This window comes from Tympanuchus pallidicinctus, unplaced genomic scaffold (assembly GCF_026119805.1).
Source record: "Tympanuchus pallidicinctus isolate F22 unplaced genomic scaffold, pur_lepc_1.0 scaffold17, whole genome shotgun sequence".
NCBI lineage: Eukaryota > Metazoa > Chordata > Aves > Galliformes > Phasianidae > Tympanuchus > Tympanuchus pallidicinctus.
This window is the reverse complement of record NW_026294690.1, coordinates 7,218,456-7,238,002: the sequence shown is the minus strand read 5'-3', so window position 1 is coordinate 7,238,002 and position 19,547 is coordinate 7,218,456. Positions and strand designations below refer to the sequence as shown.

The 19,547-nt window shown below is 35.1% G+C and overlaps 1 protein-coding gene across 6 annotated transcripts in view; it reads right to left on the bottom strand.

Moving 5' to 3' along the window:
• Positions 1-19,547, bottom strand: part of CACNA2D3 (calcium voltage-gated channel auxiliary subunit alpha2delta 3) — a 466,453-nt gene that overhangs the window by 223,508 nt on the left and 223,398 nt on the right. For all 6 annotated transcript variants that reach the window (XR_008205698.1, XR_008205697.1, XM_052678868.1 and 3 more), the window contains exon 5: positions 16,155-16,317. Coding sequence is in view for 4 of the 6 variants with exons in the window: in XM_052678868.1 (XP_052534828.1) it covers positions 16,155-16,317 (163 nt within the window). In the remaining 2 variants the exon portion in view is untranslated. The remainder of the gene's footprint in view (positions 1-16,154; positions 16,318-19,547) is intronic.

Below are 19,547 nucleotides of genomic sequence, written 5' to 3'. Positions count from 1 at the left end.
TGTTTCAGCTTCCAACATTTCTCTAATAACACTTCCCCTCTTCTCTGAAATGGCAGTAGAAGAATTGGAATATTGCCAGATGTGTTTATTCTCACACTGAGTTTTATGGTGGATGTTTGGTTGTTTTGTTGTTTTTTGTTTTTTGTTTTTTAATTTATTTATTAAGTGAACAAGATGATCTGAGATTCAATTTTAGTCCACTTGCAATACAGGAGTACAGTAGTAAAGTCCTCCCAACACTAATTTTGGAGGAGAGTTTCAGTGCTCGTTTAGAAGAGATTGCTGCCTACTGAATTATAAGAAACTTCCTGCAGCAAAACAACTACCTTTGAGGATATCCATTCAGAGCCTGACCTGGCTTGGCCCTGCTTAACTTAAAACAGACATAACAGCTAAAAGCAACCAGTAGGAAGGTAAATGTTTAAAGTGAACAATTACTATTATTATTTACTTATTCTTTATTGAAGCAGAAGTCACACGTTGTCCATCCCCCCAGATGAACTACCAAGATTCTCCTGTAAGTGCTGCTGTCTCACAAGTTGAGCACATAGGGCAGTTACTGTTATCACTAATACAGTTTAAGTTAATAAAAAGCCATAAAAGCTTAGGAGAATTCGAAGCCCCATAGTGATGAGAGAATCAAACCATAAATTGATGTGACCACAGAAAACAGGGTATTTCTGTATTTTTAAAAGAACATATCCCTTTCCATATTTCTGCAGGATACTAATTGAAAAGTATGAAAACTGAAAGACAGTTAAGAAAATAACACTTGGCAGAGCAGAAGGATGCCATGGTATGACTGAGAAAAAGTGAAACACATGAAAAAATGTCATTAGAAATAAATTTTCCAGGTAGGAAAGAGAAGACAAGTGCTCAGATCATGGGAATTAAATCAAATGGAAACCCTCTAGATACAACAATTTAATTGCAGAAACAAAATTAAAGAATGAGAAAACATCCAGTTCTGAACAGATGGGAAGAAGAAATTTCTGAAGATGCTGATGGATCAGGAAATCTAAATCCATACAAGTGGCAGGGCAGGAAAAAGCATCAGAACAAACAACTCAGGAAGCCAGTAGAACATATTGCAAATTACAGGAAAAGAAAGCAAACATGACTGCTGCTAAATGAAGCCAACTGTGCTGTAAGATGTTTAATGCACAACATACCAGAAGAAGCAACTGTAGCAGAGCTGTTGTCAAAGTGATATATGACAAAGCCAAGGTACAGCCTTTGAAATAGAAGTCATCCTTGCAGAAACTGCCTAAGGATAGACTTGCTCACAAAATTTTACTAAAACTGTTTAAAAATCAGCCATACAAACTGTAAATTTACAATTTACAATACATGTAAAATTTCTATTGCTTTGATAGCCAGAGAGAGACATAGAACTACAGAAACGGGCTAACTTAGTTACACCACACAATGCAAGGAGGTCCCATAGTAAGAGTTTGAATTAAAGTCCTTGTTAAAGTCCGTCCACCAGAACATGCCTGTTGTGTACAACAAATGGAGGCATGAGAAACTTCAGAGGGTAATGCTGTAGCCTGTAAAATTACAACCACAAACTAAACAATTTAAAAATCTATTGATACGTTCCTGGGAGTATCAACACAATATGAATATGTTAATTATCACCAATAAGACCAGTTACCTATTATCGTGACAAATAACTGCATTTCACTCTCTCAAGTCAATCTTTTCTTAATGCTGCTATAAGAGCCATTTGTCATTCTTTCTTCTTGCAGAAATCAATTTGCATCATTTGAATGGAATGGAAGTTCTACTCAAACAAATAGTTGGAAAAAGCCTCACTGATACGAGAAAGTTTGGTTCAATACCTCTGAAGCTGACATTAAAACCTAATACTGAAAACACTGAGCAGACGAACAAATGCATCTTGGGACAAATACACTACAAAAACACTTATGGATTGTTAACATTATTTGCTCCTTTAGGAATGTGCCAAATAAAAGCTGCCAGAAAGACACCTAGATAAATAAATTACAGTGTAAAAATATCTTTATCTTTGTAGGATTTTAGCCAAATGGTATTCTGAAACAGTTTACATTCTAGCCAAGCGTACTAATACTTGACCAGAAGAGCAGGCCTCCTTTTCTCCTCTTCACACAAAACAGATCCAAGAAAAATCTAAGATTAATCCATGTTATGTGGCAGGATAGAGAGGGAAATATTTACTCTATTATAAAATACTAGACAAAATTAATAAAACGCATCTTTGGAGAGACTTCTATGATTCTGTAAATGTCAGTCTCGTTTACTCCATATTGAAAAAAAGCTACAATTTTTCCATTTTCTTTACAACCATTTAATCAAATGATTTCTAATATTCAGCACTAAAGGTTTTCAGGAACCCAGACCTATTATGTCAATTACTTTTAAGTGTAAAGATAAAAATGTTCTCCCAACATAGTTCATGGGAGAAATAAAGTCTTGAAAAATCTTTAAGAAAACAAACTGAAAAATAAATTCCCCAGTGTATTTATAGCAGGTAAACTCAATCCATTGAATTATATTTAATGTATCCATTGAATGTATTGAATAATGAAATTTTTTTTCATTAATATACTCCACACTGAAAACTACCTTCAGTAAATTTCCTGGTTGTTATTTTAAGTCAATAACAGAACATATTCTGATTGCTTATTATCATTAAAATAATGAAAAACTTGTGTTTACAAGTAAGAAAACTTAGTGCTCTGAAGGAGAACAAACCTATTCTAATTCATTTTCAGTGTATTTTTTTTTAAATGTATATTGCTCAGGAAAAGAGAGGGAATCAGTTTCCACACCAGAAGCTACTGCAGAATGAAAGCCTTCAAGAGATGCTCCATAGAAAGACAAAGTAACTGCTTCCAGGGTGAGACAGTAGCACCTTTGCTGAAATTTCCGAAAGTTGCTTGGGTAGAATTTATTCCTATTGCTAATGATGGAAAAAGAATTCTGTATCTTTCTGCAAACAGATTCATTAAACAAAGAATGCCTGACTTCGGCACTAACTTCTGCTTCAGGTGTGAAACTCATGTATAAGGCAACAACAACAAAAAAATCTTCTGCCTCACAAAATGAGAGTCAAGATGTTTAAGATGCTTTTCATTCACTGATGCTGATTGTAAACAGGCCAGGAGAGAACCTGTCTGACTTGAGGCATGCTTGGGTAAAATGGGGAATTTCCAAGATAATCAAAAGTGAAGCTGAAGTAACTTATCCAACTCATTTCCAATTAGCATCCCAAACATGTCATGCCCCTAAATCAGAGATGTTGAGATTATGAAGAGTAATATTACTTGAATTAAAAACTATTTTTAAAGTCTCAACCAATTGCATCTTCAGTCAGTTCTGCAACATCAGTTAGATCATCGATTCAAAGAGATGTTGCCAATACCTTGCTTCTTATCCATCCATTCTCATCAAATCATCAGTTACTTTTACTTTTGAGTTTCATTTACTGTATTCTTTGAAAAAACATATACATATATATATATATATATATATATATATAATAATTCAGATTCTTGCCCTGCAAATGGTAAAGGTGCCATTTCTGTCATTGCCATTGGTCATTCCAATACCACATTATCTCAAAGTCAACCAGATTAGTTGAAAAAGTGTGAGAAAAATTCAAGTTGAACATACAAACCTGAAATACTTTCTGCAGAGTTAAATCAGCGGAACCCAACAGGAGTTCATGGTCATGGACACTGAGGCAACAGAGATCCCTGTGCTCACACTTAGCTTATTCACGCAACATATCCAGGTACGTGCAGTGCATAGCAATATCAAGGTACCTGTTCTGGTGCTGGAAGTCAATGAGCTGAACTAGCATGGCAGAGCATAAGCTAACAGGGATCCTTGTAACAAGTTTCATTATCTGCAGGAGTCTTGCTAATGCTCTCAGTTGAGGTGCAATGCATGTTGTGGATGTGCCATTATATATGAGTTACCGCATATATGGGTTAACACAGATCCAAATGAATGGTAGGAGCAGCATTAAGTAGCTCCTGCTTCCACCTCTTTACCACAGGAGCTGAAATGCTGACTCCACAGCTTCCATCCAACCATCAGACAAGCTAATACTCAGCAGAAAAAAAGCGTAATAAAGAAAATGGAAAGATGAAAGAAGATCGAGTAATTTTCTACCATTATAGATCAGTGGTAAATTGTTATTACCGTCTTGCTTCAGGAAGTAACAAGGACGTATGGAAGACATCATGATTAATAGAGGTTTCTCAGGTCAAAAAGTCTCTTAAAACTATATCTAAGATAGTGCACATTAGCAAACCTTCACAGGCTCACATTTGTCAAGACAAAGCCAACCCCAAGTAACTAAGCAACAGCTGCTGAATAAGGAGTGATAGAGAATAGGGCTTTTAATATAAAAACCTAATGTTACCGTGTAGCTTGTATCTGACATCTAGTTGCCATGGTGATGTGGATGTACTAGAAATGTATAGATTAGATCCACAGCCAGAGACACAGACTAGGATACAAGAAAGATAAAGCACAATACACATCTTGCACGGCGATGCCAGCATTTCCAAAAGGCTTGTTGTTCAGTACAGGGAATTAAAAAACTATATATGTGAAGCAAAAGCCTTTTGCAAGAACAAAGCAGCAGCCCAAAGAGACTCTGGGAATTGGATCTGAGGCAGAATTTGAGCAAAACCAGACGGAACAAGTAGAGAAGTCTGTGTATCTTTGTCCAATAGCCAGTAAGAGTTAAAACAAAGAAATATGGGAAGATAGGAAATTTTCTGCAACCTTGACTAAATCAAACTAACAAAATTCCTTTTAAATTAAACAGTGACCAAAGTTAGGAAGACAGTGCAAACACTGTCCTAAAGATCTTAAAACGTGAAGACAAACAATTCATGGGAAGGATTTCAAAACATAAATATAGTGGCCCAGGACAATATGTGGCTATCACTGTTTAAATAACAGTTCCAGGATGTTGAATTTTCAGAAGCATAGTCCATAAAATCATATACGACAGTGACAGACAAGATTTTATTTCTTAATTTCACACCTTGCAGGAAAGCGGTTTTATGTATCTGCTAGTTGCAGATTATACCCTTTCTGCATCACTTGAGAAATGAATTTTTTTTGGTTCTAATATTCCAGATAATAGGTAATTTTGATTTTGACAGCCTCTTGGAAGGAGTTGATAGGAAAGTATGACTGAGCAATATTCATAGCTATTTTTAAGTAGCAAATTGAAAAAGTCTCTTAATCAAAAATGGTTGTGGTTCATCATGTTTCAATATCTTCTACAGAAGGCTCTATTACATGCAGTAGACTTTTTCCTATGCAATCAAAACTTTTGGTAATAGCCTGCATTTATTGACTTGTAGTGCCTAAACTCATCCTTTGACGTGCAGCTAAAATCATGCAATGAAAATGCCATTTGACACAGATGATATTCTTTACCAGTCTTTTAAGTGATCAAGCAAAACTTGAAGAAAATTTGTGAAGCCTGAGTTTGAAATCCACTTTTGCAGTGCTTCTAGTATTGAGAAGTAAACATGGAAATCAGAGAAGCACAGACTAGACGTGATGCTTTTGTTACTACAGATACCAAGTTCAGAATTATTCAAAGCTGCATTGCATTCATACATTCTGTAAATCATTTAAGTATTTGCGATGCAATTAAGTATAAAGATTGCAAGACAGAAATGAAGAAACAACTGCAAGAAGAAAACATCTACAACCCAGAAAATAATATGAGAGCATACAAATAATTGCTTCTCTGTTTTCTATAATAATCATCATCAGGCACAAAGCTTTTAAACAAATGCTTAAGTCACATGATACAACCTCTAATTTCAACAGCCATAAAATCATAGGGAGAGATCATAGAGAGAGACAAAGAAAGGCACAAAAGGCAGGACAGACATCTTACAAATAATTGTGTCATGCCCAAAGCTCTGACAGAAAGAGATAAAGCCTATTTTTGCAGAAGTGTATCATGAGCCAGTGTGAAAAAAAAAATACATTAATAAATGTATTTAATCATGGAAGAATGCTAAGTCTAGGCTCTCCTGGAGTAAAGCACCTGAACTGTGAAAATAATGAGAACAATAATAAAAATTGATTACAAGTACATAGAAAAATATAGGATATTTAGCCTTGACTCTAAAATGAATGAATCCCAAAAATATTTTAGGTCATGTAAGACATTTTTTAATCACTTTAATAAATCTATACTAGTTAGGAGTGATTACTATTAGACTCAAAAGGGTTGCTGATAATTAAATGTATTTCAATTCCAGTGGCACAGAATTATTCTCAGACAGCTATTAATGATAGGAAAAAAAAACATTTTGGCTACATTAAGGTAAGGATGTTTTTTTGTCATTGTTCACATACTGTTGAACTTCTAATTGTAATTTAGATCCATGAATCTTTATTTTATTTTTTTGTGTGCTGACGGCACAGCTTGCAACTCTCAGCAGCAATTTACATGCTGTATTTTTGTTAGTTGACATAAACCATATCCCATGTTGACAGAAATGCTTGAAAATATTCATAGTCCACAGTATCCATCAGAAGAACTCTGCAGTTATGGAAAGTACTAATAAAATCCCTTCCTATACTTCAAAAAGAGAAAAACAGCAGCAATACCACAGAATGAGGATAGAAAGTCCAAAAGACAGAAGACAGACATACAGACTTCTCTAGGTTAAAATGTACTGCTTTTATTTTTCAAAGCAGTAGATTATCTCTTGGATTGTGTATAATTTATAAAAATTCACAAATTTTTGTTGCAATTATTTTGTTACTGTTCTTAGACTCTGTGAGTGAAGACACAGCATCATCTTGCACTAAGGCTATTTCATTATCTAAACATGCCTGGGCAGATATTCAACAACCTGCAATCCAAGGTCATCATTTTATTTATATTTCTGTATGATTTTTAAATACCTCAAATAACCTGGACTCGAGAAATGAATATTTTACATGTTCATGTCCAAGCCATTTCCCAACTTCCCTAAGAAGTTCATCCCTTAAAATACATTTCCTAATCTAACCATGAAACAGTGATGAAGCATGTGGATAGCTACAAAAAGTATCATCTCCTACTGACTTACTTGAAAACTACAACAGATACAAAAAGTACAATAGCACTACTTGACAGAGAAAATTCTCAGCTGCAAAATACTGTTTTTCAACAGAGTCACAACCGTTAGCTAATTTGTGCAGATGACTTCATCACACTAAAGTAGCTCCTTCCTATTTTATGATGTTGGCCCACAATGTCAAAAAAAAATCATTTTTTTCTATACTGGAAGATGATAATGAAATATCTGACAAGTTGTACAAAAATACCAAGAAAAATATACTCAAAAGAAATAATGTCAACATTAAAAGGAAACTGTGGTAAGGAATGTGCTAGAAGTTCATGTAACCTCCTTAAATTAAATTGCACTCTATAAGGAAAAAGTTGAAATAGTGTAAATCCCATTCTCTGTTATAAATGAAAGCAATGAAAGCTGGAGAGTAACTTTCCAGACCTTACACTTCTGAGGATATTTTATATTTTCTTATGACCTATCTTTACTAAAATCAGTAATTGATTCTAACACATTTCCTTCTTCCTGCAGAGCACACTTTCTCCCTGAAGCAGAATCCTTTGCCTGTTAGGGCAGTTATTGATATCAAGTCTCTACAGAAGGAAAAATTTAAATAACTATCTGCTCATGTCCAGGCACTGACATTTTATTTCAGCTTGAGCAACAAGTAGGAAGGTTCTTTTATATGCCTTCTTGGATCAGAAAGCCATTTAGAAAATAATTACTGTAGACTTTACTGTACACAGTCATGTTAATATGCCCCTTTTGTGCGTTCTCCCTACATCCTGCTTTTCCATAAGCCAATCATCATTTCACCTGGGGCATTTCAAAGACAGCAATCAATTCTCTTCCCAGAGTCTTAGGAATTAATTATTTCGAGCTAAAAGCGGACATTTTACCGAGCAAATTAATCTGAACAGATATCATTATAAATCAAACAAGGAAGAAAATTTTCCAAGACTGAATCTGTTCAGAACAAACTTACTCATTTGTACAGCTAAGGTATTACAGCTTGTGTGCATTGAGAAAGACTAGCATTTAAGTATTCATGCAACATTCACCCCAGTAGTAGGAGTAAAACATGAAAAGCCCAAGCTAAAAATGTAGATGGCAGTTCCACAAACTTTTAAGCATAGCCTTCCATCTCCCCACACATAGAACAGTAGTTTAGCAAGCATTAGATTTTAAGACCCTGGAAATCAATGGAACATAACTGTTTGTGGGGAGGCGCTGTGCTGAAGAGTCCCAGATTACCGAGTCTCATCTAAAACTGTTGCAAGGGTCACAGAGTTTAACATGAGAAATTGTGCCTCAGGCTACGTGCTGGAATCTCACTGGAAGCAAACTATGGGAAAACAAGCAAGCACTATAATACTGGCGTACAAAAATATGTCTCTTGAAAGCTATATGTCATGCACTGTACAAAAGGAGGACAGTGCAGAGCTGCAATCTAGCTGTCTCTGGATGTGAAGCAAAATAAAGACATTAACCTTGTGCTGTACCTTAATAAATTACAATTATTGAGGGTCAGGTCTTGTTAACTTTTTTGCAGAACCATGCTCATATAACCATATTTGTTCATATTTCCATGCAATACTCCAATGAATTAAGCATATGTGCCAAGATCCATTGTGCTAACAGACTACACAAATTACCACCACGTAGCACAGATGTACCTGTATGTCATTTCCTCTGACACTGGGTAGTGATGTACACAAAGGTATATTAAAAATTATTAGGAGCTCTTAGAAGTTGGGAATGTGTTGCTTATCTGGGTAATAAGTTTGGACTCTTCCTTCTTGCAAAGCTGTAGAATGCATTTAATTCCCCTGTCAGCTGTGCTAATAGAGTGAAGGTTTATCCTCTAGGAAGTATTCCTCCATTATAAAATTTAGCGAGTTAAACAAGATTATATACTGTAAACCAGAAATGAGAACAAAGGAAAAACTCCCATTAGCTTAAATCAACTTGTGTAAGCCTATTTCCTCTCTACTGCCAAAAGTAATTATTTGTCTTCTCTTGTTTCTCTTTAGCGCAGAGTTAGACATACTGCTCAAGATGCATCTGATCCCAGTAGAGAACACAGCTTTCCCTAGCTTACCTCCATTGGCACATCCATCTCCTCTGCCGTCTCCCAAAAACTACTGCCCATAGGTAGGCAATAAAGTCACCAATCACCCCCACACTAGTTCTGTAAAAATGCTTCTAATTTCACTCTTCTATGAAAAAATGCTAATCTGACTAATTAAACCAGCTTTGGGAAAAGCCTACAAACATCTCATGACAGCTGGTCTGAACCAGGGCAGTAATACCCAGGAAGGACAAGTAGAAGAGGGCAAGAATTTCTTATCCCCAGTAAGCTGCAGCTGACACCAAACATCCATCTATACCATGAGACACTTGACAATTCATTATATTTATTCATCTTCAAAATAAATAAATAAATAAATAATAAAGAAGGCCTTCACATAACCTGTAGTCCAGAGAAGCTCAAGCTAGACCTAGTTCCAATTGAAAATAAAGATGAAATTTCAGAGTAGAAAACAGGTTTTCCTGTTGGCAGGAAAAAATTGTTCCCCTTTAGTGAACAAATGAAAAGATCTATATGAAGAGGAAACTACAATTATGCAACTTCACATTGCTGGTACAATAGTAGGCCTGGAGAATGTTGTTCAATCTTTGTTTCATCTTGAGGAGAAAAACATGGGAAACTGAGGTAGTAGACACCCAACCAGAAAAGTGAAACAGACTTCATCTAAAAATGTTGGTTTTCCTCTTCCCAAGAAGACATAAAGGTTTTCTTCCTTTCAGAGAGATATGTTAATCTTGATTACATTCAGAGGCAGATCTACTGTGAATATTTTACGTGACATATTTAGAAATACATAGTATTTTTACAGTTGGAAAACCTCAGGCACAGAAGTCTCCCCCTAAATTACTAAATTTCAGAGAAGAAACAATAATACTAAATACATACACACTAAACAGAGATTCAGCAAAGACAGAACAGTCTTTTCTATCCAACTGTGATAAAACATTTAGCTTTGTTATTCTGTTTCCACTGTAAAAGGCCTGCATGCATCACTTCACATTTCATTGTGTTCATTTGTATCTAGAGATCTGAGTCAGCTCCTGTTTACCAATTTAAAAAAAAAAAAAAACAAACTAGTCATTGCAATCAAATTCGAGAGGTATGCACCTAAGACTCACAGAATCACAGAACTGTAAGGGTTGGAAGGGACCTCCAGAGATCATCGAGTCCAACCCCCCTGCCAAAGCAGGTTCCCTACACCAGGTCACACAAGTAGGTGTCCAGGCAGGTCTTGAACATCTCCAGAGAAGGAGACTCCACAACCTCCCTGGGCAGCCAGTTCCAGTGCTCCATTCACCCTCACCTAAAGAAGTTCTTGCGCACATTTGTACGGAACTTCCTATGCCCCAGTTTCTGGCCATTTCCCCTTATCTTGTCTCCACACACTGCTGAAAAGAGCTTCACCACTCTGCCCCCCACATTTCAGATATTTATAGACCTGGATAAGGTCCCCTCTCAGTCTTCTTTTCTCAAGGCTGAACAGACCCAGTTCACTCAGTCTTTCTTCATAGGAGAGATGCTCCAGGCCCTTCACCATCTTTGCGGCCCTCCGCTGGACTCTTTCCAAGAGATCCCTGTCTTTTTTGTACTGGGGAGCCCAGAACTGGACGCAGTACTCCAGATGAGGCCTCACCAGGGCAGAATAGAGGGGGAGGATCACCTCCCTCAACCTGCTGGCCACGCTCTTTTTAATGCACCCCAGGATGCCATTGGTACTCTTGGCCACAAGGGCACACTGCTGGCTCATGGCCAGCCTGTTGTCCACCAGGACACCCAGGTCCCTCTCTGCAGAGCATGCAACTATTCCTCCCTAGATACAAGACTCTATACTTGCTTTTGTTAAACCTCGTACTATCTCTTGTCATTCCTAACCAGTGGCTGCAAACACTGAAGTTCTTAAAATCCAAAATCCTAGTTATAATAATAACTAGAGATGGTTTAAAAGCAAAACAAAGCAAACACTTAAGAAAACATGATGCATCCGTTGTCCTTATAAACCGGTAATAATAATTACACTGTAGAGTTACTCTGATAATGTTCTGCAATTTCAAATCTCAGAAACATTCAAGGACCACTGGAGTAATTCCCCAGAAATGTAAAAACATGAACAAGTCTTCCAGGCAAATGGGTGTCTGTTCTGATATGTCTAGATAGTCTCCTGTAGCATTCCTAGGGAGCTGATTTCAGCTGATATTGTGATATGTTTATCAACATCCTCCTGAATGTTGCAGATTTTATGCAATACATGAGCATCTGAAATCCTGCTGAGCCTAACCTCTGCTACAGTACTGTGCTATGCTTCACTTTTCAACAGGTCCCATATTTTAGAATTTTCTAAGCATGTGTCATCAGGATATGTCCACTCTGGCTTTGGTTTTCATATGCATTCTTCTGCAATCCAAAAGATTGGGGAAAATAGTTGGAACAGTATCACATTATTTAGCCAGGTGCTGTTCCAAGAGCCAGAAAAAATTCTGAGCATGCTGAGCATAAACTCAATAGAAGAAACTATGTAATTACTGAGCAAAACTTTAAGGAAATAATATGGTGTGATCTAGACTTAGGAAAATAAAAATGAATATACTCTTCAGTTCAGATACAGCATATACTTTGGACAAAGTCTTCACTTAAAATTCTACTTTCTATCTGCATTCTTATACTAACAAAAGATAAGATTCTGATATATTTTTCCTCTATATTCAATATTTGCAATGTAATATCAGATTTGAGTTTCTGAAACTTTCCTTTATCATCTCCTTGCATACATAAATCCAGTACAGAATCCTGCACCTTTGCTAGTGGCAGCCCTATTGCCAGAAACTGTGCTTTTCATGGATGGATGCCAGAAAGCCTAACCCACATTCCAACTGTCTATTATTTAATTTTACATGTATACATATTACATTCCCAGGTTCTTCCAAACACACTGCTAGCATATCAGAAAGTAATTAAGCAAATGTTGAAACAATGTAAACTTAAAATCATTAATAATTTTTATTAATTTGTTTCCTAATTGCAGTTTAAAATACATCAACTGTTATGTAAAAAGATACATACTTCCAAAGATAATCAATTATATTCAAATACACTCTAAATTAACACCTGAGTGTTAAACAATGAATGTAAGAGATGAAAACTTGCTTTGATACCAATATATTAACCTATGTAAATAAACTTCATTAAATAATATTAGCAGTAATTAAAAAACTCAACAACTGAATTAGGCAGCCCTCTATACGCAGTTGTACTCATGCCTGGCTTTTTCACTTCGTAAGGCATTGTCCAAATGGGATTCAGATTGACTGTGCTCTTTCCAAAACTGAAAATTTTTCTTTTAAATTTTCCTTCTTTCCTACTCCATCTATGAATGCTATATGATACAGCTGATCAATTCACTGAAGAACTTTTACTCTTGCTTTGTCAGAAATCTATACACAGCTGATAATTGATGTTTACCAAATTCCAGGATGGAAGTACAGCTTACTATTTGCTAAAAGAGTTATCGCAGAACTTCTTACTTAATCTTAGTTATTTATTCATTGTTTGAAAGAATACTGCCTTCCAAATCCTATGCCTACAGGCAATTAATACACCCATGCTTAAAGTGGAGAAACAGAATGTATTGGTAGATTTAGAATCCCAGTAATTCAGTATTTCAAAAGCAAAAATATTATCAGAAGCAGTCATTTTCAGGAAAAATGAAGGTGAATTTCATTAAAATGTTCAATTTGAATGAACCTCCAGCCATGCTGTGAAATAGCTTTGAGTTGGGAGGGGTCTCGCAATGTTGAGATACAAGATACTCATCTGTAAAGCACAATACAACTTCTCCCTCCCCTCCCCCCCGAACTCTTTAAGTATACTGTCATTGTGGAAATGTCAAAATTATTTTTTCTGAGCCTCACGTCTTTACGGGAGAAAGGTTCAAACAGCATAAGACCACACAAAAAAACGTCAATAATCAGACCAACTTTTCACATTTTACAGTCATGTCAAACTCAAAAGTACTGAGAAGCAAAATTGAGTGATTTACTTTTTCTTCTCTGCCTATAGCAGGCCCATGCAATCTCTACTCAAAGATGGCACCGAAGTTATTAATACAATGACAAATTTAGTTGGCAGTCTTTTGTTTCAGCCCATTTTTCCCTTCAAAAAAGCCCATGTTGCATTTTAATTTCATAGCTGTGATATTTATGTCATTTGAACTTTCTTGATTTCACAATCATGTTGTGAAATTTGTTTTTTCTTTATGTTTTCAGAGCCTAAAGTTGATTGTTTCCTTAGAATAGGAATTGTTTGTCTTGTTACTATTCATATTTTTAATCTTTTCTATACAGATACTAAAAGAGTCAGAAGATATTTAAATAAGAGCAGTTATATTTATGTCCCATGGTTTTAAGCCAATCTCATTCAGAGCTTAGTCAGGGACTGTGAGTTTAGTGATCCTACAGCTGGAAAGGATCATCATGATCACGCAAGCTGACCAGGCCAAAGTTTTTCCCTAAACTAATTCTAGACAATGTATTATTTAAATAATAAACAAAAAGAATCTGGTCTTGATTAAGATCTTCCAGACAGAAGGAAAAAAAAAAAAAAAAAACACAACCCTTCTCATAGACCACTGCAAATTGTTTCAATGATTAACTATCTTCATAAAAACAACAACAAAAAAAATGCCTCCATAGTTCAACTGAGTCCAATTTCATTTTTTAAAATGGTGGCAACCAGATTTACATTTTATTAGAAATCAACTACTTAATCATCTAATTATCTTTCGTCTAAGTTACAATAACTGAGCTCTAGAAGTCTTTTGGACTAAGGCATGTTCTTCAACTCGGTGGTGAGTCCTCTGACTATCCTCCTAACACAAAGCAAAATACAAAAAAAAAAAAAAAGCAACAAAGTTTAGAATTAGCTGACAAATACAAAACTCATTTTTCTAGGCTGCTTTGAGAGTCCTGTGTTTAAAAATTCAAGGGTCACACTGCTTTAAACTATAAGCTTTGGCTGTGGTTTTGCCTATTAATTACATAAAATGTAACATAACATGGAAACAAACAACAGACATTTTCTAGAGTAATAGATATTCAGATACGTGCTTGTAAACCTATCAATATCTACCTCCTGTACCCTACAGCTAGGATTTGATTAAATTTTTATCATACCACTGCATTACAAAACTTGAGAAATGGACAATGAAAAATGTAAGTAGAAGCCCTCTTCTTCATAATAAGGCCAACATTTCCAGACATCTTCAGTCTCCAAACTGGGACCATCATGTCCATACATATGGAAAATGTCAGCAAGAAACCAGATTTCAGCAGTTGGAATACATTTAAATGATAAAAAATGTGTTTCTGCAGCTGCTTAAAGCAACGATTATGGCTGGTTTGAATTAGATGAAGTGAAAACAGGAATCATCACAGAGTTCTATCTCCCACATCTCTGAAGGCAGCCCCTACATTAGAGGCCAAAACAAGATGCAACAAGCCCTTTGACTTTGCCCTTATCTGCAATTAATCAGCATACAAAAATGGATTTTACACATAGCATCAGCTAGTTTGCTTCTCCAGAGCATGACTGCATATATATCTATATCTATATAGAGATATATAGATATAGATATATATGTATATACACACATAACGGTTGCAAAGGGGTATATAATATCTTTTTTTTTCCTTTTTGATTTTGTTTAGTAAGGATGTTAATACATATAAATAAAAATTCTAGAATGGATTAATTTATAGACAACCTCTATTAAGCTCATAATAGAGTTTTCACAACACAAGCAACTTGGTAGTTTTAGAACCTTTAAACGTTTTCTAAATCTAAAAATATTCCATATTAATCATTTCATAGATTTTCTAAAGCTCACTAAGAAGCTTTGTTATTGCTTTGTTATTTGGGAATCTCTACTTTAAGGCATTCTTTTGAAGACTTGCACAATTTTTGGCTTGTTTGAGATTCATAATTTAGAAGACAAACTGCCATTTTAATCACTTCTGCAAGCCCAACCTATCTAACTACTACTCATTCTATTTCTGATACACAGTGTCCTTGCAGAAATGAATACAATTGCTAGCCTGTACTGAATTACAAGGAAAACATTTAATATATTTTTAGCTATATTTTATCATAGTTAAAAGAAGGAAGAGGAACCAGATAATGAGATTAGGCAGCTCTCTACTGACTAATGACAAATACTCTGCAGACATGATTTAGAAACATCTGTGCTTCACTTTTTCTTTATTATTATTGTGTGCATTGCAAAAAATAGACAAGTGCTGCGTAAGTGCCATAAAATTACAACATTTTGTTTCCTGATCTGAAGGAAGTGGCAAAAGGAAAATGAGCACACATGTATCTGAGTTCAATTTCTTTTCCCAATTTCAGGCCTAAGTCCATCATTCCTTAAAACCATCGAAAGCAGTTTTTTGTTAGTACCATGTACAATACAGCACCTATGACGAGTAACCAAAGTAGCAGAAATTTCAGCATAGCTTATTATCCCTAAATATGAACTAAAAACTCACATCAACTGTTGTATACAGTCAAATGCACACATAATTATTCCCACTTGCTTGAAAGCAAAATGCTAAAAAGATAATCTAGCTCATATGAAAGAGAATGCAACTGGTAAGCATGGATGTAAGAACCACTCAACTGATTTGAAGAAACTGAAAAGTAATTTCTAATTAACATTCTGCCATATTGTATGGGAGAATTCATGCAAGTCTAATATACAAACTCTTGGCCATATTAAATTGCTAATGACTTTGACAGTTTTGTAAAATATTTTGTTCCGTGGCATGCTTTTAATATTATTCTGCTAAGATTTCAGAACAACTGTAAAGCATAAAATGAACACAATACATTGCCCATTAAAAGTTTCAGTTTATAAGAAAAAAAGTTCCTAATTTATGGTTAGCCATAGGAATGATAAAATAAAACAACTCTTATCTTACCTTTATTATACATATTGGTTGGTACTTGGACGTCACTCAGACTGATATTTACAGGCAAGTTATTGAAGTGGTCATTTGGCACTAGAATGAACTCCTTTCCCAGCTCCAGATAGTTCCCTTCTTCATCTCTTTCATTTATAAGCACAGCATTGAAGTACTCATACTGCAACAGAAACCCATATTCAGTATTCTGAATTTGCAATCAATATAAAAATATAAGGAAGCTCAAATACTTTAATGTATGCATTAATCCACTGATTAATGTTTAAGCATATCTCTATTTAGTATTGAAAACCAAGATATTTTTATTACCTCTCAGAGTCTCTCTATACTCCTCATACAGGTATATTTCTGAAACCAATTAGAGATTTATCAATGCATCTCACAGAAGCTCCTTGATTACCTTAGATTTCTGCCCTGAAAATGTTATAAGCAGCCCAATTAACACTTTGAACATGGATGATGTATGCACTTTTTAACACAAAGGATTCTACACTTAAATCATTTGCTGGATAGCTATCTAACTGTTCAGCTTATTTTCATCATTTCAAGAACTGCTATCAAAACAGAACCTGGGCCTTGACAGGCTAAAAGCATTTCTACTTCACAAGAATATTAACTAAACCAGTGATAACAAATTTCCATAGGCCTCTGTCTCCTCAAACTGTTGCTGCTAACCCAATGTGTATTGACTGATATTTCCTAATGGAAAACATTCACTCTGTGCTGAACCTTACATATGCGCATCACTGTAGGTTTTGTAAAGTCATGCATACTCTAACATGGGTGCATAAACTTAGCAGTGTCTTATTTTGAACACGAAATTATTGTTTGACTATTTACAGATTCCTGGAGAGTATTTGGCCTATTTTGTACTCAACTATAACTAGATAAGCAAAAGCAATTTAGATAAAATTATTGATTTTTTTATGACCTAGATTTACAAAAATTCTATCAAGCTTTGAAGGCAACAAATAGAGAAGAGTACTTTTTAACCTCCCAAATGTCCTTAAACCACTAGGCAACAGTTCTCATGATCTATTTCTTAATTGAAACAGACCAAAGGACAGCGCCTTTAAAGAATCTCATTATCTTAAATCCCAGTGTCTGCCTTAACTACCCATTTGACTGGAAATCAAAGTAAATAATATAAAATCATAGATTGCACATAACCTACAAAACTTTTACAAGGATAAATATACAATACCATTTACAAGGCTAGAACAGACCAGCAAGTACAAAAACTTCAAAGGCGTTTCATGAGCACTGCTTCTCAGCGTGATATGCAACTCATTTTACTGAACAAAAATTACGAAAAATCTTAAAAATCAGTATGTGTCCATTAAATACGTGGAGACTTTTATGGCAAAATTTCCATATCTCTTTCAGTTTTATTTTCAGTGTTCAATATATAGAATCATAGAATTGCTCAGGTTGGAAAAGATGTTAAAGATCATTAAGTCCAACTGCAACCTAACCACACTAGCCTAACTCTTCCAACCCCCCGCTAAATCACTGATTAGTCCCTGAGCACCACATCCAAATGGTTTTCAAACACATCCAGGGATATAGCTGGTACTTCAGATGAAAGCAGAATAAAAAAAGAAATCCTATAGCTAGATATTAAGTGCCTGTGAAAGAGAAATATACAGACAAGCTTAATATTCCCTCATCTCTAATCATATAAAGTGGACAAAATGTATCAATATTTGAAAATCATTCTTAATGAAAAAAAAATCTGTCACGATTATATTTATCTTACTTTAAGTGCTTTATTGATGAACCAAATAATAATCTGCTGCATATATGCCATAAATATACACAACTACTGAAAACTTAAATTCCTGTGGGGGGAACACCAGAAAAATTTAATTTCAGTATTTTGTTTATTTGTTGTTACTGTTGTTACCCTGTTCTTGCCCCTGCCCTGCAATTCTCAAAGTACTGATAAAGAAAAGACTGCAAATATAATTTGCTTAAAGCTGTCTTTTCATTAACTTTGGGAATTAATGCATTCATTATGAGAATTATCTCAAACCCACTTAACATCACTGGGAAGATATCACATTTGTGCATTTAGTTCTTCCCACAACAAAAGGATGAAGAAATACGATAGTGTACAAGAAATAAAGTTCTTACTCTGTCTGGGAGAAGCCTTCTCCACCTATGTTTCCTACCCAAGTGTACCAGGGATGATTAAACCACACTGTATGCATGCTTCCCACATGTGACAGGAGCTGTATCAATTTCTCTTTCTGCAAAAGCCAGAGACAGCTAGCAGAAGACTTGAAAGCCCAATTTGGATTTCCAATCTCAGTAAGAAATAGAATATTAGTTCAACATTAAGCCAGGCACTAATGTCTGCTATAAAAAAAAAGCAACAATCACACACAAAGCAAAGAAAGTAAGCCGCATAGCTTTTCCATATTGTAGTAGATTGTACAGTAAGTCTGAAAAAAACCTGGCACAGAGAGTAAAGTGATAAACAGAATTTCAAATAAGAATGTCAGAGTACATTTTACATGCAAAGCATAGCAATAATCTCTTAAAGAACATTATTTCCTTGCATTCCATTGGTTATTTCCTTTTCCAAAGGAATTAATTAGTAGACATTTTCCTTCATCATGTTCTGTAAGTGGCAAGGCTAACCAAGTATTAAAGATCATTATATTTTAAATAAATTATATAAATCATTTCACAATTAAGAGTATTCAGAATGATTGTTAATTTAATTGATACAGTATTCACCGACCTTTTGGTCCAAAATTGTATTATCTCTTTTCAACTCTATAACCATATATAGAATTATATTATCTGAGTTTTTAAAATAAATCATAGCACAAAATCATCCTAATTTTATAACAGACAAAGGATGACAAACAAGGAGAATATTATAATCCCCTTCCCTTCTTTTTGCCCAAAAAATAACAAATTTCAGACAGACCTTAAAGTTCTGAAACACTCGGTAATATACACAACTAAAAAATACCTCTTGAAAAAAGTTCAGTGTGTAGGCAGAGCTCTTACACAGTGCCTTGTAGTGCATGTTTTGCTTCCAAGGAAATTATTGACTGTGACAGCTGAAAGGCAGTAGAAGGAAAATTAAAAATAAAAATTGGAGAAAAAGTAGTGAAGCAAATCCATCCGGCAATCTGACACCGCATTTAAGATAATGCCCAAGGGAAAGAGGATAAAGTCCTGTTTGCTGACAACACAAATACTCTACCTGCTAAGCTCTAAAAGAAAATGACTTCAATTTAATCTTGTCAATTGAGGTCAATCTTTGATGTAACCTTAACTCAGTGAGTTCTGAGTGTGCACAGTATTACATGCCAAGAAGATATTAGTCTAATAAATAACAAAACAATTATCTAGGTTAGGAGCACATCCTGG